Below are 27,762 nucleotides of genomic sequence, written 5' to 3'. Positions count from 1 at the left end.
TGCAGTTAAAACGTAATGTAGATTTCTTGTCTTTGGGAGCGATTTAAAATAGAACCAGCCTGTTACGGGGGCTCCCCTGGCGCTGCTCTCCGCTGGCATGAGCTGGGTTAGGTGTCTGGTCCTCGTGTCCCTGCGTGCGTGGAGCTGAGGTGACGGCGTGCTCCTTGGAGCTGGCTTTGAGAGGGACGGGAATCCATTTTCCTTGAAAGGGATGCGGCAGGGTGGGGATGGCGTGGCGAGAGTGCGACGGTGAGCAAGGGGAGCTGGGCCAGGAGGGGGTTAAACCAGGGAAGTTACCAGTTGTGGTGCTGCTGGCTTGAAAAGCTGAGGGGGTTTCAGAACCAAGATAAAGAGTTGTGTGTAAAACTACGTTTAATTAAGATAGGTAGGTTAAAATGTTGACAAAATTTGAGAGTTGTTTTAATTATGAGAAACTTTTCTGTCCTAGGAAGGACAGCCCAGTGATAAGGACTTTCTTCAGTCTGTTTTCTTTGACAGGCACTTGGAGAGTCCCCCGGCGGTTCGGTGCTGCGGTAGTGCTTTGGGAGCATGGCCGAAGCAGGGCTCCCCGTCTCGGCGTGGAATGCAGCTTGTGACGGTAAGTGTGAGGTCTGACATGGTCACCTGCCGTCCGGGCTGCCGTGGGCGTCGGTACGGAGGCGCTCGCCCTCCGCTTCTGCTGACCAGGCTTAGCGCTGCAGGCAGGAGCCTGGGTACGGGGGTGAGGGAGTGCAGCGTTCTGTGGTGAGGCAGCTTTGGGGGTAGCCAGGTGGTGGTCAAAACTTTTCTGCAAGATAAAAATTAATTTGCTTTTACTGTTTGGAAGCTGTATTTAAAATATAAAAAATATTTAAAATAAACACATTGTTTCAACAAAATGAAAGCTTCAGTTTTCTTTCTGTTAACATGTCGAATGTTCAATAGAACGATGAGAACTGGTTAGAACTGTCTGTTAGCGCTGTTTTGTGGTCTTTTTGTATAATCTTTATTAATATTTGTTACGTTGCATGAAGGGTGTGCCTATATTGCACATGCTTCTGAGTGAAGGTGAGTTACGTAGGCTGTGATGTATGCAGGTCAAAATGGTTGGTGTTCATAGCAGGGTGGTAGAAACCAGAAAGTGCCTGCCTGTGTGGAAAGAAACAGACACTGTGGACTTCTCACGCTGCCCCTTCCTATACATTTTCAGTTCAAACTTTGCGTACTCGTTGGCTAATTTGGACATTTTCCCTCTGTTTGCAGTGGGATGCTTGTCTTTGCTTCCATGTTGGATTTTAACTGTGGGAGCTTGATACATCTCAGCAACTGCTGCATTTCCTCAGCGTTTGAGCTAGAACCCAAGTAAAGCAATGAGGAGATTTGTTTACTGCAAGGTGGTCCTAGCCACTTCTCTCATGTGGGTGCTTGTGGACGTCTTCTTGCTTTTATACTTCAGTGAATGTAATAAATGTGATGACAAGAAAGAGAGGTCTCTGCTGCCTGCTCTGAGGGGTAAGTGCCAAGTCTAAGCTATCTTTGAAGGTCGTAGGTTTTTTTTAAAGTATGTGGCCTCATATGTGTTTGTCTATTATACTTTCTAAATTACTTTTCCAATTCAAACAGACCAAATACCAGGATCTGAAGTACTTTGTTTCTGTAGTGCTGTAGTGGTTTCTGAATTACCATTACCTCAGTGTTTGACCTTTGCCATGATGAATCCAGAGTCTTGCGTGTTTTCTTGAGTGAAATTGGAATAAAATGTCTCCGGAAGAGAAATCCAAAGTAAACATGTTAAGAACCTTTCATCAGAAGTCGTTTGACCCACAAGAGCATTGATGCTTTATGATCCTGATTTCATTTGTGAAAGATACTTACTTTGTAAGCTTGCTTTTAAACTCTTAACTCTGGCTGAAGCAATCATTTTAAAAGATACTTAGATTCCCTCTACCATACGAGAACACTAGGATCAAGTCTCAAATGCGGATGGAGCAGAGATTCTCATCTCGCTCCAGATACTTTAGTGATGCAGTGTACTAAAGGGGAGTTGATGAAGACTGAACCTTGACAGAAGGTACAAGTTTTTGAGTTCGTAATTGCTAATTTCCAGAGCAGTCATTCACAGGACAGATCATCTGCTTCTGTGCACCCAAAAGACACAAGTACTTGCAGTTTAGTACTTGCTGTGGACTTGAGTCACCTGTAGAAGCTGTAACGTTGACTACGAATGCAGTTAAGACTCTAAATCTGTGGGAAAGTCACAAGAAGAAGAGGGAGTAGAAATTTGTGAAATATAGATGTTTGGTTTTCCTTGTAAATGTACACCCTGTTCTTAAGGAGTTTAGGTTCAGCATGTGGAAGAAGGAAGATGCTTTGAGTCCCTAATAGGATTGGAACAAGATGAATTAGAACTAGTGCAGCTGCTTTTGTAACGTGTTTACTGTTGACAGGAGTAGTGTCTGGTGCTGTTCCTCTCTCCATAAATACGTCTGTGTGTTGAAAACTATGGAGCCTCGGTTTTGTCCACAGGATGAGTCGTTGTCATCCTTTTAAAAGCACTTGGGGGGTCACGGTTCATTGAGTCGATAACTTTGGAATAATTTGAACTGAACATACAATTTGGTGATGGGTTTGTCACATGGCAGTCCTTACTCAAAATGTTTTCGAAGACTTCACTTTGAGCTTCCAATCATATGAAGAGCTACATGGTATTAAAAGTAGTAAAAAAATTCAGTTATTTTTGCTGAACAAGAAGGATATTGGTTGTTGTAGTTTGGTTTTTTCCTTATGGAATTGAATTCTGTATTTTTATACAAATATTAGGCAGAAATGTGGCCTAAAATGGGTAAACCCCATTTTACCTATACTGTCAGCTGCAGAACAGTGATCATAGATTGTTTTTGAAGTATGCATTGGAATTTTCTCTAAGTTGATTACATTTTGTGAATTGTCTTTGGTTGCATTTTTCGCTATGTAATTGGATAATTTGTAAAGAAAAATATTAAATATTAGAGTGATAGCTTTGAACATTAAAAACTTTTAAGTTAAGCTAGGCTAAGAAAAAAAAAAAGAGAAGCATGAACACTTGTCCCTGCCACCGCCATTCAAATGGGAATGAAAATGTCTGGAACTTGCAAGTATGAATTCACCTTTTTGACACTTCTTGTTTTTAAATCCACACAACACTATGCAATACTTGACTTCTTTTATTCTGTTGCATTTGACTACTTGAAATGACTTCTTTTTTTTTTATGTTCAACTTGCTGAATACTACATACTGTGCCTGTTAGAACGAGGTGAGGTTTCTGCACAGAAATTCTAAAAGCAACATTGCTGCTTCTCGCTCTCAGTTTTCATAGATGTTGTGTTTAATATATCACATTACTTCAACTTTAAAGCCTGTTAAAAGAAATAATGAGTCTCTTACTGTACTATGCATATTTGACATGATCCTGGGAGAATATTTGATTATAATAGTTTTTATAAGGTTATGAAATATGAAAATATATGTAATATTTTGGGACTCGAGTATTTTTATTGGCAATAGATTGCATGTCTAGTGAAGTTCTAGAAGGCTTCTGCTGCAAAGGAACAAAATGAGAAAAAGCAGAGTTAAATCTACTTTATCTTTAAGTTTTTGATGGGTTGTTTAAAAGCGGGGAGGGGAAAAAAAAAAGCCAATACTGTGGAATTTAGAAACTTATCCTTCACTGATACCTCTACTCTGCTTGGTGACATAGGGACTTCAGTTGTAACAATTCCAGTAAACAAGAGTAACTGAACATTCTCATTTAAAAGATTTTGGGTTTAGGAAAGCGTTGTTTAGTAGATGGGGGCTGTTAATTCACGAAACAACGACTCACGGAAATAATGGCAGCAAACCCACTTTTCCTCCTTGGCGGATCTAATGGGAGGTTTGGTACCTCAGCATGTAGCTTGTGGGGTTTTGTGTTTGTGTACCCACAGACCTGAAATGCTCTACAGACTCTTCCAAGTAAGTGTGCGTGTTCTTGGATGAAACTTATATTCTGGTCCACTAAGTTCAAAGCTAATTTGTCTGACTTCTGGGTTTTTTCCAATGTCCTAAATATTTCTTGTTATTTTAGACAGTCATATGTATTGCCGTGTCAGTGAGCAGATTTGAGAACAAAAAGAATCCATTTTTCACTTTGTTGTGGGGATTTAGGTGAATGTCTTCATTTATTTCTGCTGAAACTATGTGTGTTCTAGTGGAGTAATTACAAATGTTTTTTTTAAACTTCTGTAGCTTGCAAGCCAGCAGACTACTAAAACCTCTGCACAGGGAGTGCCGCGAGCTATTAGGATGGAAATGAAATGTAGCGCTGCTTTTCTGCTGTAAAGTACCTGCATGGGTACCATCACCTTTGTCTTACTAATAGTGTATATGTTGGTTTCTGAATACCTCTAATTGAGCATGCAGATTGTCTGTAAACGTAAAAAGCAGCATAATTACAGTATTTCCACAAGGATATTAAGAGATACAAGGATCAATATACTAATAGAAATTTAAATTGGACGTGGTGATCCAGCATTTGAAGTCACTTAATCCGTCACCCTTGTTGTTAATTACGAAGATTCTGCTTAGGTAGAAGGGTGTGTTTAAAGGAGAAAGAGGTAAACTTTCCATGCCTTTTTCAGTCGTAATTATTGCATTTTAAATGACTCATGAAGAGAACTTTACAGTAGATGTTGAACCGTAAGCAGTGACAGTCCAGACTGGAACACAGCTGTCAGAAATCCCCTCTGATGTCTCGCAGTACGTCTCTTAAGTTGTACGAGTGACAAGTATAAAAGCTGAGTGTTATAAAAATGAGCTGTCGCGGAGCTGGGTTAGTGGTATTGCTTAACAACTTGCAAGTGTTATCCTATTCAACCCTGGGCTGGCTTTCAGTCAAGTCATCTTTACTTGCATCTATTTTTGTGCCGCTGTTGAAAGAAACAACATTTCTTTCTTACACTTACTTCCTACTTGGGAAGAAAATGAATATTGGGCGGCCTTTCGGCAGTCTCTGTTGGTCAGTGGTGTGTGCAGCACCTGGGAAAATAGCCTGGCAGGAGGTCAGCAGTTCTGCTTCCCCTTCGTGTTGAGGGTTGGGTTATGGCACTGCTGCTGTCTCTGAATGTTTTAGTGTAGGTGTTTGAACGTACCTTGGCGTGCCTGACGCAGTGTTGTTTGGGCAGCGTTGTCTGAGGAGGAGTAAGTCCCCAGGATGTGCATCAGACAGACTGTGGGGAAGCTCTTTCAAGAGCAATCAATAACATAGAAGCAGGGCTGCAGTCCCTTCCCATTCCTGGAGGCTCCTCGCACCTTATAGCAAGCTGCTCAAAAACATAGAGGTTTCCCTGGAAGCTCAGGTTGTCCCTTGAATTTCAGGAAGCTTAGAGTAGATCTGACCATGCCTAAGCCACTTCAGAAGAGCTGTAAGAGGTATAGGTTTTATGGAGAGCATCACATTAAGTAGAATGTGTCTGACTTCTCCTTAAATGGAAGGAAAATGGATGTTGTGTAGTGGGAGAGGGGACAGGGGAGCACCTAGCAGCGCTTCTGACAGGAGAGAGCAGTCTGGTCCTCCTCTCTTTTCCTTCCTCTCTGTATGGCGCTTCCTGCAAAATCAGGAGCCAGAGCTGACTCACAGATTTAGGACATGGAGAGCCAAAGTTCACCAGCCAGCAGTTTGCTTAGACAGGGCTTTGAAGGGAAGAAACCAGTTGGCAAGTCCCAAAAAAGCCAGGCATCCGTGAAGCTTACCCGGTGGGGTGTGCGCGCGGGGACTCCAGGAGCGTGGCTCTGATGGGAGGTGAAGCGTGGGCATCGCTTAGTTTGTGAGCGGTGGCGATGTGTTGGATTGCCTCTTGAAGGACCCTTGCTGCGACCTGAGCCGGTTGTGGATTCAGCATCACACGGGAGAAGGTCGTGCTTGGTTTGTCGGGTGTTCCGGCTCCTCTTGGGCTGTTCTGCTCCGTGTTGGTGCAGCGTGTGGTTCCTGTTCGGCTTCCGACTGAGAACTGTACAACTCGGTCACGTTCGGTGCTGGTATTAATGACAGTTGCTCCAAATATTTCTCAAGGACAGGTCTGTTTCTTTCAGAAAAGCTGGTTTTCAGGGTCGGTCTGTGTGGGCCTGTGTCTGGTCTTGTTTGGAGTGCAGGGGAGTGGATGGGCGAAGTGACAGGTAAGTCATTTCCCATTCTCTGCCCCGGGAAGAGATCGCAAAGGCAGTCTTTCTCATGTTGTGAACTAATCATCGTCAATCTGATCGTCCCAGCAGATGGTTCTTCTGAAACGTACAATACTCGCAACTGGCAGGACAGGATGCTTTCAGGCCTCCTTGAAGATACAGTCTTATTTTCATTGAAAGCAGAAGTCTCTTTTTTTTTTTTAATGCACAAACTAGAAGTCTGTTTACTCAGCACAATGAGCTTACAATGAAGGAAGTGTTTACAGTGTACTGGAATGGTATTAAATTCCAAGCTGTGGGATTAAAAGGGATCTTATGAAGAAGTTATGGTGTGTAAAAACTGAAGCCATGGTCCTTTTATTTGAAAAGTGGCTTGAGCTTTCTCTTTACTGCTTCTGTTGACTTTCAGCAAGTTCATGATTGTAAATACGTTCTTATTAACTCTGGAAGTCTTGCTCTCCAAACGCAGAAATGAAGGGCTTTTGAACAAATATTTGGTGTGTAATCCTAAAAAGCTGAGAGAAAGTTTTTACATCTTGAAACAAATCCGCAAATGGTGTCTGTTACTGCAGCTGTAGATACTTGTCGACATACACCATCACAAAGCCAGCTGCCACCACGGCCTTCATAACACCACCATGTCTAATAAGATGGCCTGAACATTGCAAGGCCAGCACTTTTTGGAGGAAAAAAAGAGGGGGCATCTGCAAGTGACTGCTGAGAACGTCTCAGCAGAGCTGTCAGTCCCAGAAGACCCTACTTCTCATCTGGGTTCTGCTGTCGTGCAGATGTGGGTTACTGTCCGATAAACTGCACCTGCTGGGTCTTGCCGCTGTATTTAAAAAAGCTACGGCCCATGTCTAAACCGAGGCAGTTTGACAGCCTGGCATCTCATCAATGGAGCTTTATTTTAATTTTCCACTGATGATGGTCATGCTGAATGTCAACAAGACCTTTTTCATGGTTACTGTAGCCTGCTCTTCTGGTGAACCAAAGGAAGACCTTTGGGCTGTGAGGTGACGAGCCGTTCCCAGCCCGGTTGGAAGGAGGGGCAGGGACCAGGCGGTGTAAAGCAGTCGTAGTCCAAGGTGCAGCTTCTCTCATTAAGCTGCTCGCGATAGGAGGAGCATAGCTCTGAAAAATGGGAAGACCTTGTCTGTTTTGGTCTGCTTGGCTATATATGTGGTCTTCCATCCGTAATCTCAGTATTCTTAGCGAATCAAATCCTCACCCAAGTTTCTGCTGTGCCAGGAGGGTGATTGGTTTGTTGTGCCTGGTGCAGCACTTGGGAGAGGGAGGATCTTAGGTGGTCTCTGGGCATCCTGTCGGGAGGAACACGTCCTGCAGACAGAGGGGGGTTTTGTACATTTGTGTTGGTGTTTTTTCCTTATTTTGTGGTTGAGGAATTTGAAATAGAAAAGGACTTTACTGCAGAAAGATCTCTAAACTTTAATATCAGATTCAAATAGGCTGGTTAAGTTTAGCGTTTTCTGCTTGGAAGGCTGTCTTTGAAGACAGTTGTTGTTGGCAATTTTCTGTCCAGATGAGGAGTGAAACGTGCTGAGCTTGGGGGAAGTGAAATACTGCTCCCTAGATAATAAAACAGGGAGCAGGTGCTGTGATTGAAACCGGAATTGTAAGGAAGGTGTGATTAATTAAAACGAGTGTATATGAGTAATGAGGCAAAATTGTAGAGGCAAAATTGTAGTTTTGAGCGCTTGTCTCTGCAACGTGAATAATGCTTTTAATGCAGCTTTTTAATGTCAATGTGTGTTTCAAATTTTCATGAAGTGGTGACAAATCTTTAATATTACTTTGGTGTCTAATGCTTCCATGCAGTTTTTGTTGCTGTGTTGTTAATTGTGTTCTCAGGTGCTACAAAAAGGTTTTGTCGTGAAATCAGTAGGCATTACGAAAATGCCATTTTGAAGAGAATTCAGTATAAGTGGAAGGTTCACTTATTCAAGTCCTGTAATGTATTCGTGTATTTTCTTTAAAGAGAAAAAGTCTGTGTTATGATCCTATAAAGCAAGTGAATGAAACATTTGGATGCTGTAATGAAAGTTTGGGGTTATGGCCAAGTTTAGAAAATAAGGCATTCATTTGGGTAGTTTCCATAGTAACGTGTTTATCTGTCAGATTACTGTATGCATTGGACTGTCTGCAATAACAATGGTAGCAAATATTTTTAATAGCATACCATAAAGATTTAATAGATGGATGGATGAGTATGTACATTGCACTGAGATCTTATCACAAATTTGTTGACAAATAAAATTTAAAGTGCTGATTTGGATATTGTGACAACACACTTAAGTTTATTTATAGGTTTCATCCCACAGTTCAAGGAAAAAAAGCATTTCTGAAGCTTGAGCACGGCAGACGACTTTTTCTGATTGCAAACTTAAAAAATAATAAATGAAGACTGTGTTACTGAGAGATGTAGTGCTCACTGGCTCGAATGTACCAGCTCCAGCCAGACAATGCCATGTTTTCCAGCACACTGTGGACACCCATTCGAGGATGAATTGACAGGTATTGCTTACTGCAGCGGTATTGTTCAGTAACTTCCCGTTAACTGTCATTGTTAGGTATTGTTAGACATTAGAGGAATGACTGCCAAGCTGTGTTGGTGGAGTGAAGGACTTGTCTGTTGTGGAATGGGCCTCGGTAGATAAGTATCTTTGAGACTATGGTCTGTGTCCCCTGGAAACGGCGTTTCTGTTACGCTGCTTTTTGTGTGCTGAGTGGGGCATGTGTAGGGTGTCCATGGCTGTGGGCAGCGCATGAAGCAGGTGAGAAATGTTGACAGATACTAAATAACCCTTTCTCTCCTTTGAAGAAGGGGGGAAAAGAAGCCCTGAAACCCAGCAAGTGCGTCTCGGTAATTTCTGATCTCCTGAAAAACACAAAACCAGCCGTGTGGTCTGGAATTCCTCGGTTTTCCACAGTTCTACCACCAGAAGTTTCTGACTGCTCCCCCAGCTCTGCAGGTCCCTTGACGACTGCGTGAGGTAGGGAATTCCCAAGCTCGCTCCGTGCCTCCTGCCTGGTTATGGTTGCGGTGCTGGAGGCTGGTTGTGCTTCCCCCTTTTCGTACTGCTTTTAGGGAAGGCCAGCAGTATTAGAAGGAAGAGGAACATGTGTTTCTCAGTGCCATGGCCAGGGAGCAGCTCCTGCTTCTGGCTCTGAGAAATACATGGACTCACCCTCAAGGGATCCGGTTTAAAAACAAACCCACAAACGCCGGGAAACAGCCTCCATCACCCCTCCCAACCAAACCCTGCGGTCATTTGATTCGGTTGTCATACGTGATTATCCTGACATACAGAAAATGTTGTGGATCATTATGCACAGTGCTTTGCCGTAAGAGTAGAGTAGGAAGGGAAAGACGTGCTGCCATGGAAGTCTGACTGCACAAAGTGTGGTTTTTCACATTTTTATGTGGCTTTCCTAATTATTTTTGTACGGATAGGGTTTCTCTCAAGGTTTGATGTTGTGGAAGTATTTAACCTGAGAAAATACTTAATGAAAAAATCTGAGTAACTGATGTGAGGGTGAACTGGTACAGTGTGTATATATATATCTATACTGTGTGTATCTATAGATGTATCCTACACTACACACAGTAACCCGCGTATGTACTCCCAGTGCACATACACATGCTTAAGCTAGAGAAGTTGCTCAGGCCAAAAGTCTAGTGAAGGTCCTGCTCTCTCCCTCACGCTTCCTTCTCTCCTCCCTAATGAGAGGTTCTGTACAACCGGAAAAGTTTATGATTATTTTTTTTTCCCCATTGCTTTTATACTGCTTAAGAATTTAGTGTAACAATTTCACTAAAAATTTGACGAGAGGAAAAAAAAAAGTCAAAACACCGCATGCATAACCAATGAAATATTGTTAGTTGTTCTGTGGTTAAAATGAAGTAAAATCTATGATACTTTTCCAAATAATAGGAGAATCTGTCAATCAAATGTGGGTAGGAATGAACAATATTACCTTTGTTATACTTTGCTGACATTCATAATATCCTCCTTATCTTCAGCATTTATCTGTCTAAACAAGCGTTGTGTTAGAAATCGACGTGAAAATCTTGGAGAGGCTATTGAGGAAAACTTACTGACAGGCGTGGAGCACACTGTGCTGGTTCTAACAAGTAGATACAATTAAAAAATTCAGGTTTGCAGTATGAAAATGTATTTCAGCGTTTTTGTATATCACACAGTCCTGCTGCAGTATCTTAGCGGGGTCCAGTCGTCTGAGCTGAATTGCGGAGGGAGTTGCAGTGTGCAAATACCCAGGGGAATTGTTGAGTGGATATTGCACACTGCACTGTTTGCTTGTTGACAGTAAACACAGAAATATTGGAGGATGTCAGAAGTACTTTCCATCTGTGCTAGCTGACAGAAAAGTGACACGGCGGTGACAAAATTAGAGATTATGTTCTCCCTTGCTGCCAAAAGTTGGATAACTCTGGTGTCGTGTGTGGTAGGGCAGCGTTTTATAGCTGTCTAGAAACTTGCAGTTGTCAGTCCCTGGGTTACTTGTTGAAGTGTGGTTTGGTGGTTTTTTAAAACTTTTTTTTTTTTCCTCTGATCCATTAAGGGGTTTATAATGACTCTTTTTAGCTTTTTGGTTGGTGTTTCAGAAGCAAATTGTTGGTGTGAAAAGCTTGTACCCGTCTATGCTGTATCCTAAAGGTATGAATAAAATACTGTTAATTTTACATAACACTTCAGATTTTAAGTAAAAAGGTATAAACTGTGGGGTGTTTTAGCTTGTTTATTTTTGCTTTTTCTCTTAAATATGCTAGTCTGTTTGGAAGTGTAAAAACTGTGTCACTCTGACAATATTATCCCTGTCCTCATAAAGCCTGTTTAGAGTTTTGCAGGTGCCCAGGGTATAAGGTCCACCCCAGCTCCTCTGCACTTCGTTAGCAGGTAGAGCTTATCAGGTTGTACTGTTTGGTATTGCTTGAAATTTGTCTCGCTGCTCTCCTGTGTTTTCAGTTAAGCTTTTCGTGTTTGTGTTTCATCCTGGCACCAGGCACGTTTGTCAAGACAGAGCTCATCAGGAGCGTAGGCATAACCGTGTCTTGCTGGTTGGGGCTGCGTATAGTTAGTAAGTTTTTCCAGTAACAGCTTAAATTTTTGTGTCTGATAGTACAAGAGAAAAATAGTTTCCATGTAAATGGTGACCATCTGCTTTCCCTGATAGATCGGTAGATATTAGCGGTTTTAATGATGTAGGTGTAATATAAAAGGTACAAACCCAGGAATGTGCAGAAAGTTGGAAGTACTTCAAGGGAAACGATCTTACTGCTAGTTGAATATGCAAGATAGGCAGGGGAGTGTAGCATCCTTTCTAGAAATAAGACACTTTGCTCTTGACAGTTTTCCTTTGAGAGACAGCCAGTTTAACAGGAACGGCCGAGGGTGCTTGTGCCTACCCAGAGTACCCGTGTGCACGTGTGCAGCGTGGCAGCGGTTTGATTTCACGTTGTAACTGGTACTTTTCTTAATAACAGTTATGCTGGTAGCAAGGTACATAAATAGTTTGTGTTGTAAGGCAGCAGAAAGAAGCCAGTCTTCTAGCTGTGCTGAGAAACTTCAAGTCATTCTTGTGAGGATTAACAGAAACCCAGAGTTTTAGAAGATGTACTTTCCTTTTGGCAATGGCTTTCCACCTGCTTGGAAGGTTTTTAGGTTTTTTGGTTTACTTTTTATGGGCAGCAGATGAATCATAAGATTACTGGAAATTCTTCCTGGGCACTATCTTTTCTTTTTGCAAAGTACCTGTCACCATTCAGACCTACTTGCATGCAAAATTTATTGACAGTCTAATACCTCAGGAGAAAATAGTTTATGAAAACTGAGAAGGATTCATGAAAACCTCATGCACTTCTATCATCAGAAGCTTTTATAGCGGATATTGTCTAAAAATTATGCCTCCTTTCCTCCTATTGACACACACTCCCAGACTGTGAATGAAGCTTCATTGATTTCAGGAAAGCTCTGCAAATAGCGTCGGTGTACACAAGCCTGCGAGAATTGAGCCTGGAAAACATGAAGCTCAGAGTCAGCCCTTCTTAAAGGTTATTTAAAAATCGGATTAAATTGCTCTACAAATTACACAGTGTATTTGACTCTCTACTGTTTGAAACTTCAGTGCAGCAGAGGAGTGTTTCATCTTGAATGAGTTCTGTAGAGGTTTTAAGAAGTACAACTGGAGAAATCGGGGTTACTGAGGAGGCGCACGGTGGTAAGTGGCACCTTGAGTTGGGGTGTCGGATGCTGCAGCTCTGGTCTGTGGACAAGAGAAGTGGTTTTATGCTGGCTTTAAGCCACTGGTTTTGACTGCTTTTTTTTTTTTTCTGAGGCAGGATGGTAGGGAATTTTGCGGAAACATCTGAAATAAGTAGTAATCGATTTTATCGCTACGAAATACTTTAACATTGTGTTTGTCAGTATTAGTGCTGCGTGCAATGTGAATAATAATTAGAACTCATAATGTCTGTTGTAAAGCCGTGATTGTTTATGTATCTGAATGCCAGCCTTTGAGACTTTTGTTAGTGGATGTCATGCACAGTATTTGTGTATGCTGTAATGAAAATTTTTAGCTCCAGATATTCTCCGGGGCCTTGATTGCCGAATCTGACAAGCTCAAGTGAGCCTTCATTTGCATAATAAAGACTGAAGAATCAGAGTGAAATTCATTCCAATGTCATCCTTCTTGTCCTTGGGATCCTGCTCTGTATTAAAACAAACAAACAAGACCCCGAACAGGGTCTTACCATCGAGTTGCCGCGCAGAAAAACGTGTTCCCGTGGGGGAGAGTAGCGGCCCCGTGGGGTGTTTTGGGCCCTTGGTGACACGCCGATGCCAGGGGCAGAAGGGTGTCCTTTACCTTTAGCGTTTGGCTAAAAAGGGCGTACGCTTTGAGCAAGGAGCTCGGAGGCGTTTCACGACTAAGTGGTGTGGCCCTGGTATCTGGTGCGTTAGAGAGAATTTCTGCCTCAAAGTGGTGTCATGACTTTTGACACCTCCATATTGTGCTTTATGTTAAAAGAATAGTTAAATAAAATAAATAGTGGTGTCTTACAGTGCTCTAGTCAAAGCGTAGAAGTAGGTATAGTTAAAAATAGTTAAAAGCTTTTCTGAGGCTCAACAGCAAAATAAAATGTATAAAAGATCAGTTAATTATTGAAACAGTTTGAAAATTATCTGCAAATGTACAGAAAAGTCTTTTGTTTTTCGTCGCTTCATAGACATGCGTGTAGAGCTGTTAATGCAAATAGCCAAAACCACTCTGTTCCTACCTTAATGTCTATTTGCACATTTCCTATTACATTTGTGGATTTTTTTTTTTCCCTTTTAAAAAAGTAGAGTGCACCCTCATTTCAGTGTTACCCCACAACTGTGAGGATTTCTGTTGTTCCCTTCCCCCCGCACCGAGGGGTCCGTGGGCGCAGGCTGGACGCGAGGCCGTCTCCCGCGCGCTCAGAGGAGCTGCTGTCGTTCTTGGCTCTCACGTGTGGGGCTCTTTCCTGGTTGTCTGTCTTGACTTACCTGAAACATTTTTCAGTATAAATATTGGCTGGGTTTGATTAAAGCATGATACAACTCTTTTTTTTTTTCTTTTTTGGGTTCTTTTTTTTTAAATGTGGAAATTCATGTTTTTGCGCTGTATTGTGTGACTTTATTGTTCAGGTTGTGTTAAAGTTGGAAGTAAATTGGAAGCATTTAACTCCCAAATTGCTCAATTTTCTGCCCCAATAATGCCAAGTGTATCTGCCCAACACTTTCTTTCTCTTCCATTTATTTTTTTAGATTCTTATATATGGAATTGGATGTTTTGTTGCAACGGGCTCTGTTCTGATGTGACCCAGTGCTGTTCCACCTCTTGGCCTCTTTGGATCTGGGTGGCAGGATCAAACCCTGTCGTCAGGACGGCCGGCATTAGCCGTGACAGAAATAGCCCTGGCCTCCCTCCAGTCACCATTAATTACACGCTCTGTAGCTGATTGACGTGCAAAAAATCTGCAGTAGTGCTTTGGAAATGGGAGCGTTTTGGCAGAATAAGTGAAACCTGCATGCATGCCTCCCTGTAAAGTCTTCCTTTCATTGAGAGCAAGTAGTGTTCACATTAAAGTTTCAATTCACAAAAATTTGACCACCAAAAAAATCTTTTAAGAAGAATTACAGTATAAATTTGGTAAGTCTAGTAGTCGTAAATGTACAAATTAAGAAATAGAATTCAATTATAAGTAAAGCTTTGTTTATAGGTTTGTAGGAATAAGTACAGTGCTGACCTCTAATTGACAACTTTTTCCCATGTTTAATAAGGCTTTGTCAGTCAATACTCGTATTTTTGATTGTTTTAAACGTGAAGTTAGCACCGTGTCAGTGGGGTTAGTGTGGTGCATGCGCTTTCTCACTCAGAGGGAGTACGCTGCTGTGGTTTATACCTCTTCCACGAGAGGCAGGAATTCATGGAAAGCTGTCCATCTGCTGCCTGAAACTGGTGGAATTATTCCTGGAAAAACTTGGCTTGGCGTTTCAATAACTTCCTTTTCTGTGATTTGCACAGCTTGCTTTTAAATCTTAGATAATTTTAAATCAAATCAGCTGGAGAATATTTTTATATGCAGAATACCTACTTGTACGCTTTGACTAGAGCACTGTAAGACACCAAAAAAAAAAATCTGGAAAATACTATTTTATATTAATTTAAACAGCAGCTTGTCAAGTGGCGATGTGAAACTGCGATGGTCAGCAACACATTTGGCTATACTATGCTGAAGGAATACACTTGCTGTGGTATGTTGTAGAGCATTTTAAGGTCTGAAAGACTACCGTGTCGTTACAGGGTGTGTGTTGTATTTTGTAAAGGAATGTTTTGCTTTCGGACATGTAAAGGTACAGGTATGCTTAGCTTCTGGTTTATTCTGGTCAAACTGGATTTCTAACTTGCTTTGACATTGGGCAGTGGTTAAATGGTTAAAAACCTGTCAAGGTCTTACTTTTTTCGTAACTAATTTAAAGTGCTTGTTTACAAGTATTTGCCAAGCACAATGTGAGACAGGTTTGTGCAGAGAGCTTTGCTTTGGACCCTCAGTTTTAAAACTACGTTGGATTTTTTTCACAAAGTGTATATAAAAATGTATTGAGTCTCCCGAGACCCTTTCAGAGACCTGTTGTTAGGCCAGTGCTTTGAGCTTAGTAGGGTTTGGGGTATTTTCATTTTAGTGACTACATTTGAATAGGAGTGTAATGGATTTGGGTTTTTTTTTGAGGTTTGGGGGGGGAGGGTGTGGTGTATTTTTGTGGGGGTTTTTTTGTGAGTTGTTTTTTTTATTTTTTATTTTTTTCCTGTCACAAAACAAAGCCAATTAGATCTCTAATCTCTAATGCATTTTGACTGGAATTTCACTTCCTTTTCTAAGTGGATTGTCTTACAGTGTGCCTGTTTGGGTTTTTTAAGCGCCCAGTTAAAATAATATAAAAACATTTAGACGTGAGCCTGTGTACAGTTTGTATGGAAACGACAGTAGCACAAAGGCTGCGTCAGATCGGTGTTTCATTGTGTTCTTTTTTTAATACACCAAAAGTAATGAGAAAATTATTCCCTCCCCCCTGCCCCTTCCCAGTTTTAGGCAAGATAAATCCCTTTTGTACCGTGATTCTAGCTTGTTTAGATTTTCCTCCAGGAAATGGCAAATGTAGGCTTATTCCGCAGAATGCTTGTTATGAAACTTATTAGGTGTGCCATTTGGGAGTGTTATGCCATGCTCGTGCAGCGAGTTTTTCATAGATCGGTCCTTTAAAATCCGGAATTCGCTGGGATACGAAGACCCTGTTCTGTGCAGGACACCACACTGTTGTACACAGCCTTGCAGTGGGGGAATATATATCTAGATTGCTTGGCTCGTGTTCTTTACTGGTTTGGTTCATCACGCTTTTATTCAGTTGATTCACCTCACTTAATTAGCGTGCCAAGTCGCGCCTTGCATGACATCAGTGAAGTACCTGACATCAGTGAAGTACCTGACGGCTGCTGTGTCAGCCGGCGTCGAGAGGTGCGGCGGCCCTGTGCCGCCACGAGGGTGATTCGGAGCTGGCGTTGCTGCCCTCCTTTGCCTGCAGTCATCGTGCGAGGGCTCCAGCCAGGATCTGCCTTCCGTGGGGATTCAGTGGTACGTGCAGGAGGCTGCAGGGACCTACGAGCTGGTGGTCGCTGCCCCCAGGTATTCCTGAGGAGCCACGTGCTTGGAGAGAGGCCTCTCTTAAAGGTGTTTAGGTGTAGGTGAGGTTTTACTCTGAGTATATGTGTGTGTGAGCTGTCTGGAGGATGAGGGAAACGAAGGAATTTGAGTACCAGGTATTGGGAATATTCACAAGGAGCGAGAGGTGCTTAAAGCTCGTAATGAAATAAAGGGATCCAGTTTATTCACAGTGCATGGCTGCTCTTTGTGTGGTGATTTAAAGGCTGCAGTAGTGATTGCTTGTCTTTATAGAACTGCAGTTTTTCAGTGCACTTGAGAATTCCATAGGATGCTGCTTCTTAGATTTGCCTGTTTGGTGTTTATTTTAGACTAGAATTTTATGTAGTAATGGTCACTTTCCAACCACGCAGCCTTCAAAACCCTCAAGTGTTTCATACTTGACATTACGGGACCTCCACGGAGGTGGTGCTGTCTTGGCAAAAAGGATGAAACTGTTTTGTCCAAGTTTGCGTGGTGGAGCCAGGCAGGAGATGAGATTCTGCGCTTGCGAGTAGGTCTGGGCTCCACTGGGGTCAGTCAAAGCATGTAGGGACTGTGACAAGCAACACTGAAACCACAAAACACCCCTCAAAATCCAGCCAAAACACAGGCCAAACCCACATAGACCTGCATAATAGGATGCCCTGCATAATTACTGTAGTGAATTCAGTTTATCGTGGGCTCTTGCACTGGGATGGTTCTGCTCTCCAGAACGTGCTGAATTACAAGAACAATGTTCTTTGTGTAATGTTGATATCTGAAAACCAAATAAAACTTTAATCATAAAAGACTTTCTCCATTAAGTGATAAGAGCCTTTTGTAATAAAAACTTGTCAGTCTTTCATGGTTTAGGAGTAATTTAACCATGTTAAATTCTCTTGTTTTGGACTTTATATAGCGGCAATCTCCCTTATTTCCTACTCCAGTGCAATCGTAAGTTTAAATACGGTGCATTGGGACTTAGAGCTCGCGGGTTCAGCAGTTAGTTCTGCTTTTGATAGTCTTAAAGTTTAACTGCATTAAATGATCCTATTTTAAACTTCATAAAATGTCAATTTGCCTCATTTTGCTACTCAGTGGAAGTCATAATTCTGAGTCGAATGTGCCATGACCCTGCTACGGGCGGATCTAGTGGTTGGTACGGGTGTGCCACAGTCTTGAACTGCTTTGTGTTCCTGCCTGAGGCCGAGGGCTCGTGGCTGGTTTTGTCATCAGGATCGTGGTGGAGTTGGGTGGTTCTTCCCCAGTGGGACAGGGTGGGTCCGTGGGACGTGTCCCTCTCTTTGGACTGGCGTCAGCCTTGGGGTGCACCAGGGTATGGGGTTGGGGTTGCTGTCCTTGAAGGAGGGATGTAAAAGAAGCTGCAGTGAGCAAAAGCAGGGTAGGAGGAGGCTTTTGTTGGCTTGCTTTGTTGCTTTGACTACTCGGAGGTCTGCTTCTGTTTTGAAGGTTAAAGATCTGTATCACTGATAAATGCTTCATTCAAGCATTTAATTTAATTTCCTCAAGGATACTGTATCTGATGGTGTTCATTACTTGCGTATCTATAGTCCTGAGTGTTGGGTACTTTAAATCCTTATTATATGACACGACAAGACAATGAAATTGAAATATGTGCTGTATAAAAAGCATTTATATTTGTATATTGTAGTCGCTGTACTTCAAGAATCCCTTAGTTCTTTTGCTTGAAGGGTGAGTAATTAGGTTGCTCGGTTGTTATGGATGCTGAGCTGCGGCAGTTCATGTCGGTATGTGCCTCCTGAGGGGCGGGAGAAGGGTCCTGGAGGCATTTGTATACGTCCAAAAAGAAAGCAGAGGGGCAGGTTTTGTTTGCTTGGTTTTAGGATTGGTTGGGGTTTCTTAAATTTCATTTGACTGGCTGGAGTATTTTGGGTTTGTTTTTTTTTACTGTATGTTGACAGTTGGTAGGAAGCTTGAGTCTACCTGTAGATAAATTTTTTTCTTTTAGATAATGCACAAAGTTTTTTTTTTTTCTTGCTGCTTTGTTGTGGTTTTGGAGATGATAGTATTAAAGGAAAGCATTATGCTGTCTCTACAATGGGGAATTCTTAAACTGCCTTTTAACTGCTGGTTATGTCATCTTTAATTAAATAGTTCTGCTTGAAATAATTTTCTTTTGGGAATGATGTTTGTGCTTTTCTGTAGATACAGAAGTTGCTCTGACATTCTGAGGGCATACTTAAAAAAAAAAAAAAAACATAAAAAAACCCCAACCAAAAAATCCCAAAACAAACAAAGAAAACCCAAACAAACAAACAAACAAAACCCAAAACAAAACCAAAAACCAGGTGGGGGAAAAAACCCAAGGAAGCCAGAGTTGTGAACCTCAAATCAGGGCAGGCAGATGCTACAATAGTAGATGCTGTTTGTCTTGCATTTCATTTTATGGCGTGATGACAGAGTAAATCTCAGGGAAAAGAGCTGCTTCCCCGCAGCTAGATGGCGCATCTCAAATTTAACTTCTAAATTGAACTGGCCTTGGTGTGTTGTTTGTTCATGCTAGTCCGTGGTATAAGAAGTAAAATAAGTAAATAAAATCATTAAAATGCACTAAAATGACTCATTCAGGAAGTATGATGAATGTATAGTCTTTCAGTTAGTGGTGTAGAAAACAAATCTCATAAAACCTTAAACATTGGGCGTTTTGTAAAATGAACTTTGTCGATTCCCACCACTCTGCTGTTGGTTTATCTCGGGCTGTGGTTCGCAGGTCTGTGATCTGCGTTTCTGGGCAGACAGCTGGCACCGCAGTCGGGGGTAACCTGCTTGCGTTTGGATTTTCAGAGAAATCAAGGAGTTGGTTCACTGCTCTCGTCCACCAAACCCAACCCTGTTGGGTTTGCAGGTCGGGAGGGCTTTGGGGCGAGCTGGTGGGGTTGGGGAGAGGGAGCTCTGCTGCTGGCGCTGCCGGAGCTTGTCCTGCAGCCGCGGGTGGGGATCAGGTCTCATGTCTGTGTTTCTGCAGCTCAGGGTGAGCGATGCCAGCTGTCGTCTTGGGCAACCAGCCCCAGCAACTTCTTGCCCTCCTTTTAAAAAGGGGGTGGGTTTTTTAGGTATTGTTTAGACTGAGTCTTCCGTGCTGCAAAGAGAAGACGGACGGTCGCTGCTCTGAGAGCCTGGGTGACCCGTGCACCTTTGCCACCTGAGACACTCTTGTCCCAATTGAAGTCTTGTTGTCTTTAGGCTGGACAACCACGTTCCTCTGGTGTTGCACGATGGTTTTATATCTCTAGGAGCTCTCCTTACTCTCCTCCTTGCATCTTCCCACGCGCTAGGGGTTGGCAGCGTGGTGCCCAGCGCTGCGTCGGAAGGGAAGATCGCTTCCCACGCTGCGTGGGCTCTGCCCCCTCCACGCTCTCGCTTCCGCTCAGCGGCATCGTGACTTACCTTCTGCTTATAATTCACTGCAGCTCCCGGGTCTCTTTTGACATCAGAGGAAAAATGGAAAAGGAAGAGGAAAATCATGATAAAAGAACAGTTTAAAGGTCAACTAAATGCGAAAATGGTATGATGAGAAAATAATAAGCTTCAAAGGTGTTAGAACTTCTCTTTCTGAAGCCTTGTAGGTGCTTTTCGTCAACAAGGGAGAGGTGGCCATTTCTAAAATAAAAGCCAGCAATTTTAGGAGGAGAAGTTATTAGCCTATTTCTTTTGTAATATTGTAAGGTATAATTAAAACCTGCTGCCAGAATGAAAGTGTAATTGCTAATGTGAATTATTATACCAAGGAGACCTACAACAAGGGAAAGTATCAGGCATTCAGTGACAGTTTGGAGCTCCCAGCTCTGTATTTTCAGCTTCCTCCTGCTTTTGTGGTCAGAATTGTTATGCCATAAATGTGGAACAAGAAGGAAAAAAGCCTTCCTAAATTATCACCCAGGGTACAGCTGAAACAGCTTCTTGAGGCAGTGTAAGTAGATAAATGCTGCCGTTAGTTTCATTTGTAAGTCTTAATTTTAGCTCAAATACCTGTACACACACTTTTTATTAAAAAAGGCCTTTTGCTTTGAGCTTTCTGTAGTTAAGGATGGCACTGGTACACAGGCTGCGTTATGTGAAATCCTTGCCCTCACAGCAGAAATTAGAACAATATTGAGCACGTCGTTCTGGTACCGTTGTGTCCAGTCTGCTGCCAACAAGCTCAACGCTTCGGTTTGCGTTGGAGGATGAAATTTAAGATTTCTTTTGGTTGGCTTATAGGAAAATTTTAAACTCTTGTGATCAAAGTGAAACTGGTGGATGGAATGGTGGAAATGGAAAGGAAATCCTTTAGTGGGCATTGCCAGCTCAGCCACGGCATGCTGATCAGCGCTCGTGGGGCTTTAGTGTTTCAGAGGGTCTAAAATTGCCTGGGATCGGGGAGGCTGTGGGTGTGCACCGACAGACTGATGTCCTTTGAGGCCGGGCCGGAGTGCTGTCACCCGCTTCCCAGGTGCGATTGCAGGATTTCGCTGGCTGTAATCCCTGTTGTTTAATATCAGTCCAAGCATCAGAAATCGTTCTTCACACCGATGCATCACACTTCAAAGCCCTCTGCCAAGGAGGAGCGGAAGAAAATCTTGAAGGAGGAAGACTGTCTAATAAGCTTCCAGAAGCATTGGACTTGTGGGTGAAGAAAGCCTCCAGCAATGGCAGAATGTTCAGGAGGTGACGCGAGTTGCTCGTAAGCAAGTTAACAAAAGTCATTTGCGGGTTCATCGGGGTGTGCCTGCCCTTACTGAGTGGTTCTGTGCTCGTGTTCTTGAATATACGCGTGGTCCATAGAGTGCTTGGTCTTCCTTAGGTTGCAGTGATGTAAGTACATGAAGAAAATAATACAAATAACAAATCAAGTCCCAACTACGGAGCAGCAGAATGAGTTGTAAGATTGGCAGTGAGACCATCTCTCTCTGGAGCTTGCGGACAGGATTTCGGTTGGTTCACCCCAGTCACGTCTTGGGGTTTGTGTCTGCTGATAAAACTTAGCCTGCATCTGTTGGGCTGAAGACCTAGTTCATCAGTGTGCATGAGAAGTCTGTGCTGTAATGGAAACCTCATTTGTTTATGAAATTCAGCCTTTGTGCAGCTGGGCTTCCATTCCAGGCAAGAGGCGCAAGGCTGAAATGGGGAGAGTGAGCCCTCTCAGTGGGTGACCTCAGGGTGCTTTTAAGGGTGTCTTTTGTGAAAGTCTGGTGCAAGTTGGTAGGGCAGGCGAGGCTTTTATTTGGCTGTCTTTGAGCCAAGCAAATGGGAGGAACTAAGTGTGTTCTCTTGGCTTATTTGCTCTGTCTTCACCCTCAACGCTGAGGAGACAGGCTGGGAGAAGCGCTGCCCGTTTCACCTCCTGCCATAGGAAGGAGCAGGGCAGCGCCCCAGAAAGTGTCGTGGCAGACACAGCGTTTGCTCTCTTGAAAATGCGTAAAACTTGTGTTTTGTCCTGCAAACCAAGAGGCTGGTAATGAGATTTTTTATGTGAATACTTCTGAGCATTCCCCAATGATAATCTCGCAATTAATTCCGTGTTGCAGAGGGCTGCTGTCAGCCGCTCGCCGCCTCGAATTGTTGCTGGGGCCATCTGCGATCGGCACGGCTGGAGGAGAGCAGGAGCACCGGGCAGAGCGGGCTCGGGTCCGCTGCGTGCCGAGGTGGCTCGGTGAGCAGGAGGGGACAGATGGGTGGGGACGTGCTGGTTTTGGGAGAACCTCTCTTGGGCTCTACTTATATTCACATCCTTCAGCACATGGACCTTCTGTTGATCAATTAGGGGCTCCTTGTATTTGCTAAATGGTTACGAGATGAATTGTTATAACCCAACATAGTCACCAGGTTATGTGGGGAGAAGGTTAGAACAAAAAAAAAAGGCAATCTGTTAGGAAAAAACTTGTTTCTGGCGTATGAATCTGGCACGTGTGTATTACTTGGTATTTGTGTTGCAGTATAAAAACAAGCTGGTGGATGCACAGAGCCATAATGCGTTTTGGCAGAGAGGAGGAAGGGACTGCAAATTAATGAGTCTCTTTAAGCTTTGGCTGGTCTGGAGTCAAGCTTGGCGCTTGTGTCCCTCTGTCCATCCTGTCCTCTAGCAGAGGGTGTAAGAAGATTGAGGGGCTAGAGCAACGCGTGGGTACTGGGTTGGGGTGTGCTGTGCCTCAGGACCCCAGGAGAAGCTTTTGCTGGGAGAGGAGGGTGAAATGCTCCCAGTATCTGTGCGGCCCCCCATGCTGGGGGCTCCTGAGCTGGTGTCCACACCTGCTGTAGTTCATACGACCTCGTGCAGCCCCTCCCGGGCAGTCAGGCAGCGCTCTGGCTCCCTGGCGTAGGGATGTGACGAGCATTTTCTCCGAGCACAATGATACCCAGATCCTGTCCCCTGATTGTCCCGGGGAAAGGATGCTCTCTGGATAGGGGCAGTGCAGTGAGTTACTGCCCGCTCCTCGCCGCTGTGGGCAGGAGCGGGGCAGCTTGCGTGGGGGCAGCTTGCCCGTGTGAGGGGAGCAGCATCATGCTTGGGTCCAGACTGGACACACAGGACAGAGGGTCCTTCTCCCCTCGTTCATCATGCTGTGTTTAGATCTAGCGACGCGTTAGCACCACGTTGTTTGAGGGCTGTTGGCTGCTACAGGACTGGCACAGAAAGGTTCGCTCTGAAGCTGTTTCCCAAAGTGGCGTCAGGTTCTTCGTTTCACGGAAAGGTGCTTTCTTGAGTACGCGGTCGTCCTTCCTCAGCTGCTGACCTGTGGGTCTTCACTAACAACTTTGTGTAATTCACGACGTGAGAGCGGCTGTGGCTGTCGGCAGGTTGGCTTTACTGGTTCTAGATTCGGGAAACTTAGTAAGGGGAAACAAAGTAAAGGAAGGGGAAGGAAATCTGTCTGGTCACCTTGGGAACACTGAATAAACCAGGAGGCCACCGGGTATGTGCAAATGGGATGAGTTTTTCTTTTTCTCCAGAAGGAAAGTCAATGTATGTCTGTGGTGTGTGTGGGTTGCAAAGGACTGTGATCCAGCAAACGCCGTTCAGTTCTGCGTTTTGATGTTCCCGGGGCTTGGGTGGAGCGCCGCAAGAGGAGGCATGAGGCCTGTGGGTGGGTTTGCTTGTGCCCCGGGGAAGGAAGATCCATCCTCTGTCTCCCCGCAGCATCATGCGCCGGGGCCGCGGGAAGGCGCAGCCATGGTGCAGCCGCAGTCCCGCGCTCCGGTGCTGGGAGCAGCCCCTGCAGGGTCGCTCTGGCTGCGCTGCAGCACCGCTGCTGTGGGCCCTGCAGAGCGAGCCTGAACTCGTGCCTGCCTTGCTTGCGCCAGCTCGTGAGTGCCAAGAACAATATTTTGCTGATACAGAGGAGCAGTTTGAGGCTTCCTAATGCTTGGAAGTGTTATTGGCTCTTGAGGAGAATACTACTAAACTTCTGATTAAACAAAGAGTATCCAAATCAATTTTAATTTAGTTTTCAACCTTTGTGTTTTACTCTTCCTTATTGCTGTTCTGCAACCCTTTGAAACATGCCTCCGTAGCTCCTTTGCGCTGCAGGAAGAACTCAAGCCTCTCTGTGCTGGATTTCACTATGCCTGTGTGAGAGTCCCCTGCCTGTCACCCTGCAGTCGGTGTTCCTTCCCTTGGGTGGAAAAGGTTTGTTCTGAATTGGGCTCTTTTCAGGGCACACGAGGAATTGCTCTCATTGTGGCGTGCTAGTTACTTGAGTCTGTAGTAGCGAGCTGACAGGTTTAAATTTGTTTGAAGTCTTTTAATCTTTAGACCCTATACTACGTGCTACCATAATGGTGATGCTAACACATCCATTAATTTAGCTAATGCTTTACAGAATTGACGATTTTCTCATCTGTTGCAGCCACACATAACTGCTGAAGCACACACAAGATGTCACACCCCCACAGAACCTCTTCAGAAGAATAAACATTTATGTATCCTCTAAATGCAGTCTGTCTGTTTTCCTGCAGACTGCATACTGTGCTGAAAATAGATTTTACTGAGTTTTAGCAGCACATGTTTAAAACATTATTAAACTGAGTTTGCATAGAATTCTGTTACTCTTTGCTTGCCCGCACACACGCGGCTCACGTTAATTCCTTGACTGCGAAACCTTCTTTGCTTTTGAGTTCGTTTCATCTGAGAACTGATCGTCTTTGACTACTGGGTTTCTATTTTTGCATTTTACAAACTTGTTTTTGTTGACAGCAGGTTTCCTGTCCCTCTTCTGTCTGTCTTGATAAATTTTTGCCACTGTAATCTTTCAAGTCTCCTTTGGTTGTTCTTTTATTTATATAGATACTCACTTTTTTCTAAACTAGGTTAATGTTCTGTGCAATTGTTAATACTTTAACTTTGTTATCTTAATGCTTCTCACTAGAGGTCTATTTATTTTATTTTACCTGTGGTTTGTTGGTATGTTGTGGGGTTTGTACGTGCCGCTTCATGGCCATTTGCGATGCAGCAAGCGCTGGTGCTCGCGCCCATCCCAGGGACTGACAAGCGGAGGCCCCGGCGAGCGTTCTGCGGTGTCCGCCCTGCGGCGGGGCCCTGGCTGGGCCGTGTGCTCGTGCCGCACGCCCAGGCGGCTCCCCTGCGCTCGGGGACGGCTCGGCGCCACGGCCTCTCCGCGGCTGAGGCTCCCATGGCCCTTCCCCGCAGGCGGCACAGCAGGGAAGGGCAGAAAAGTGCCTTTGTGGAATCTCCCTGGGATTGTAGCCCTAAGGGTCGCAGGCTCTTAGGTGGGAGAGAAGCCTGTGAGGAAGGGCAGCGTATCTTGTGTTGCTGGGATGATGGAGTTGGAAGGAAAAAGGCAAGCTTTCCCAGGCCTGGCCTGAGAAAAGTCCCTCTGTCAGCTGGTCTCATGAAAACTCTTCCCTCTCGCTCCCCAGTCCTCGTTGCGATAAGCTCGTTGGAAGCAAAGCCAATTGACGTGAATCTCTTTGTGGGTATCTATAGGCAGCCGCTTCGTTCTCATTAAATAAGATTATTTATGGGAGGAGGAGCTGCTTTTCAGGATTTAATAGTCGGTAATCCCAAACTGCTGCTTCTCCCACGTTCGGTGACCCGCGGCGGGTCGGCACGCCCGGGCGGTGGCCGGTGGCTGGGGCGTCGCGGGCGCTGCTCCCGGGGCAGTGAGGACCCTGTCTCTCTTCCCTGTGGGATATATGCCGTGAAGGTGACACAAATGAAACTGCAGCCCAGCCCCGACTCCTCTTAGGGACTCTAATGCAGCAAGAAGCATCGTGGCGCGTCGCTGAGCGCTCGTTTGAACCGCCTGCCCTTCTGCTGGAGAGCAGTGGGTGCCCTCGGGACGTGCCTTTCCCTCTCCAGCAGCTGGGGGAAGGCTTTCTCAACCCCTGATGGGTAAATTTAAATTAAATTAACCCCACCCCAACTTTATTTTCCTGTCTAATAAGATCTAGATGTCACCCTCTGATTCCCTAATAAGAAATCTTGGATTTTTAATTTTTTTTTTTCGCCAGTAGACAAACGTAGGTCTTTGTGTGCTCATGAACTGACAGTGAATGGTATTCTGAATGCCCAGGCTCTGCAGGTGGTATGGGAAGGCCCTTTCCCTGCTCGGATACGAAATGGGAGAGGGAGAGAAGGTGTAAATCTCAGAGTCTTTAATTTAGGAGGCATTTTGGTACTTTCTTCCAGCCTCAGGAGAGGGTGGTCCATGTTACTGTATTTGGAAATGTTAATCTTGGTTGCATTTGGGCACAGGAAATGTGTGCAAGCGTAAGGCACAATTTCATGCTTACCTTGTCTCAGTGGAGTACTAGAAGGTATTTTGTCATAAATATAGAAAAAAATTATTTTTTTTTTTTAAAAAAGGTGCTGCTCATCTAAGATCAAAATGAGGAAGGTTCTAGAGCTTGAGAAAGGAATCTTTGTCTTCCCAAAGTTCATCATCCGTTAAACTTAGGTGAGAGTCCGGAGCAGACATATTTTCCATGGCTGCTATTTAGCCGTTTCGGTGGCTAATGTTAAACTTTAAATTCTTCTTAACTTTGTTTTAGAAATAAATAGGAGTTAAGGGATAGTTCTGTACAGTGGGTGGTTCTGCTGTAGTGACAAAGTGGGCACTTTCCGAGTCCGCAGCAAGTGCTTCTATGTCCTACATCTGAGTAAGTGGTGACGGTGTTAACTGTACGGGTGTTCTTGGACAGCTCAAGTGCCAAGGGGAGCTCAAGGACCTCGCTCCCAGGGTCTGGAGCTCTGAAATCTAAGTGTTGCCCTCTGAGGTGTAGGGTGAAAATTGTTTCTCCTGATGTCCCATCACATTGTCCCTCTCGAGCAGTGGGATCGCCCCTCTGAGGGAGCGGTAAGCTTGGTGCGAGTGCTGGTGGAATTCAGGAGTTGATTTTTATTCCCACCACCACCCATTACTCATGCAAATAGAGTCTCCTGCCCCATTTTTAGGGGACTTTAGAGGACTTCAGGGCGTTTTTTAGAGGAGACATTTCCAGCCTGGCCGTGGTGGCTGAAACTCAATGTGGTGGCATGTCCTTGCCCAAGCCATGCATGCCTGGCATGTCACCTGCCTTTCCTTTTTTTAATTACAGCACTGATCAGAGTTGATGGACACGTTTAAAGTGGGACAGTTGGTGTATTGCAGTAAAAAGGAGGTTTTTCTCTTCTCTTGGTGGCAGGAGAGGAGCTGCTCATGGATTCATTTAAATGGAAAACTACAACGTTCCTGACTTGCAGTCATGTCCTGGCGCTACTTTGCTCTTCCAGCGAAGGAAGGGGGGGTGAAATGCAAGCTAATTTTAGACTTACTGTGTTTTTAATGCAAGTGCATTTCATCCTGGCCATTACTTAGTGTAATGAATTTCCTGACTTTGTGGTGCGGATTTAGTGCAGATTCCACAAGAACAATTACTATATGGCAGGAACTGAGAGAAAGTGACTCTTCTCAGGCTAAAAAAAGTGGTTCTCAACAAAATTGCATGTAGGTTCGGCTGGGAAATAGTGACAAGGCAAATACTGCCTAATTTAATTAAATGGATATTTATTTTTCAGTTTATAGCTCTGGTTTTCTATTGAAATATGTTGCAAGCTGGAAGACTGGAGCTGTTTCTCTCATGGTTCTGGTGACTTCTGTTACTCAAGCAAGCTTCTTTCTCAGTGCTGGTACTTAAACAGCATATTGTGGTTCGTTGGTCTGGTGCAACTAATACAGGTTTTTATGCTGAATGAGATGTGTATGGGGACATACATGCAGTACTGGGCTAATGGAGAGATCGACAGAATTTAAGTCTGATTCTTTTCCTGTCCTGCAGACATTATGTGTGTGCTCCCCTTCTGAGCGAAGGTTGCTTTGGGTTT

General features: G+C 44.1%; 1 protein-coding gene across 5 annotated transcripts in view; it reads left to right on the top strand.

Annotated features, from left to right (window-relative positions):
• Positions 1-1,349: 1,349 nt before the first annotated feature.
• Positions 1,350-27,762, top strand: part of GALNT13 (polypeptide N-acetylgalactosaminyltransferase 13) — a 124,453-nt gene continuing 98,040 nt past the window's right edge. For all 5 annotated transcript variants that reach the window (XM_086465117.1, XM_086465115.1, XM_086465116.1 and 2 more), the window contains exon 1: positions 1,350-1,491. In XM_086465117.1, coding sequence (XP_086321243.1) covers positions 1,350-1,491 — 142 coding nt within the window. The remainder of the gene's footprint in view (positions 1,492-27,762) is intronic.

The sequence above is a fragment of the Leptosomus discolor genome, chromosome 5, assembly GCF_034619465.1.
Source record: "Leptosomus discolor isolate bLepDis1 chromosome 5, bLepDis1.hap2, whole genome shotgun sequence".
Lineage (NCBI taxonomy): Eukaryota > Metazoa > Chordata > Aves > Leptosomiformes > Leptosomidae > Leptosomus > Leptosomus discolor.
The sequence above is the reverse complement of the archived record's forward strand: the minus strand, read 5'-3'. Positions and strand labels throughout refer to the sequence as shown.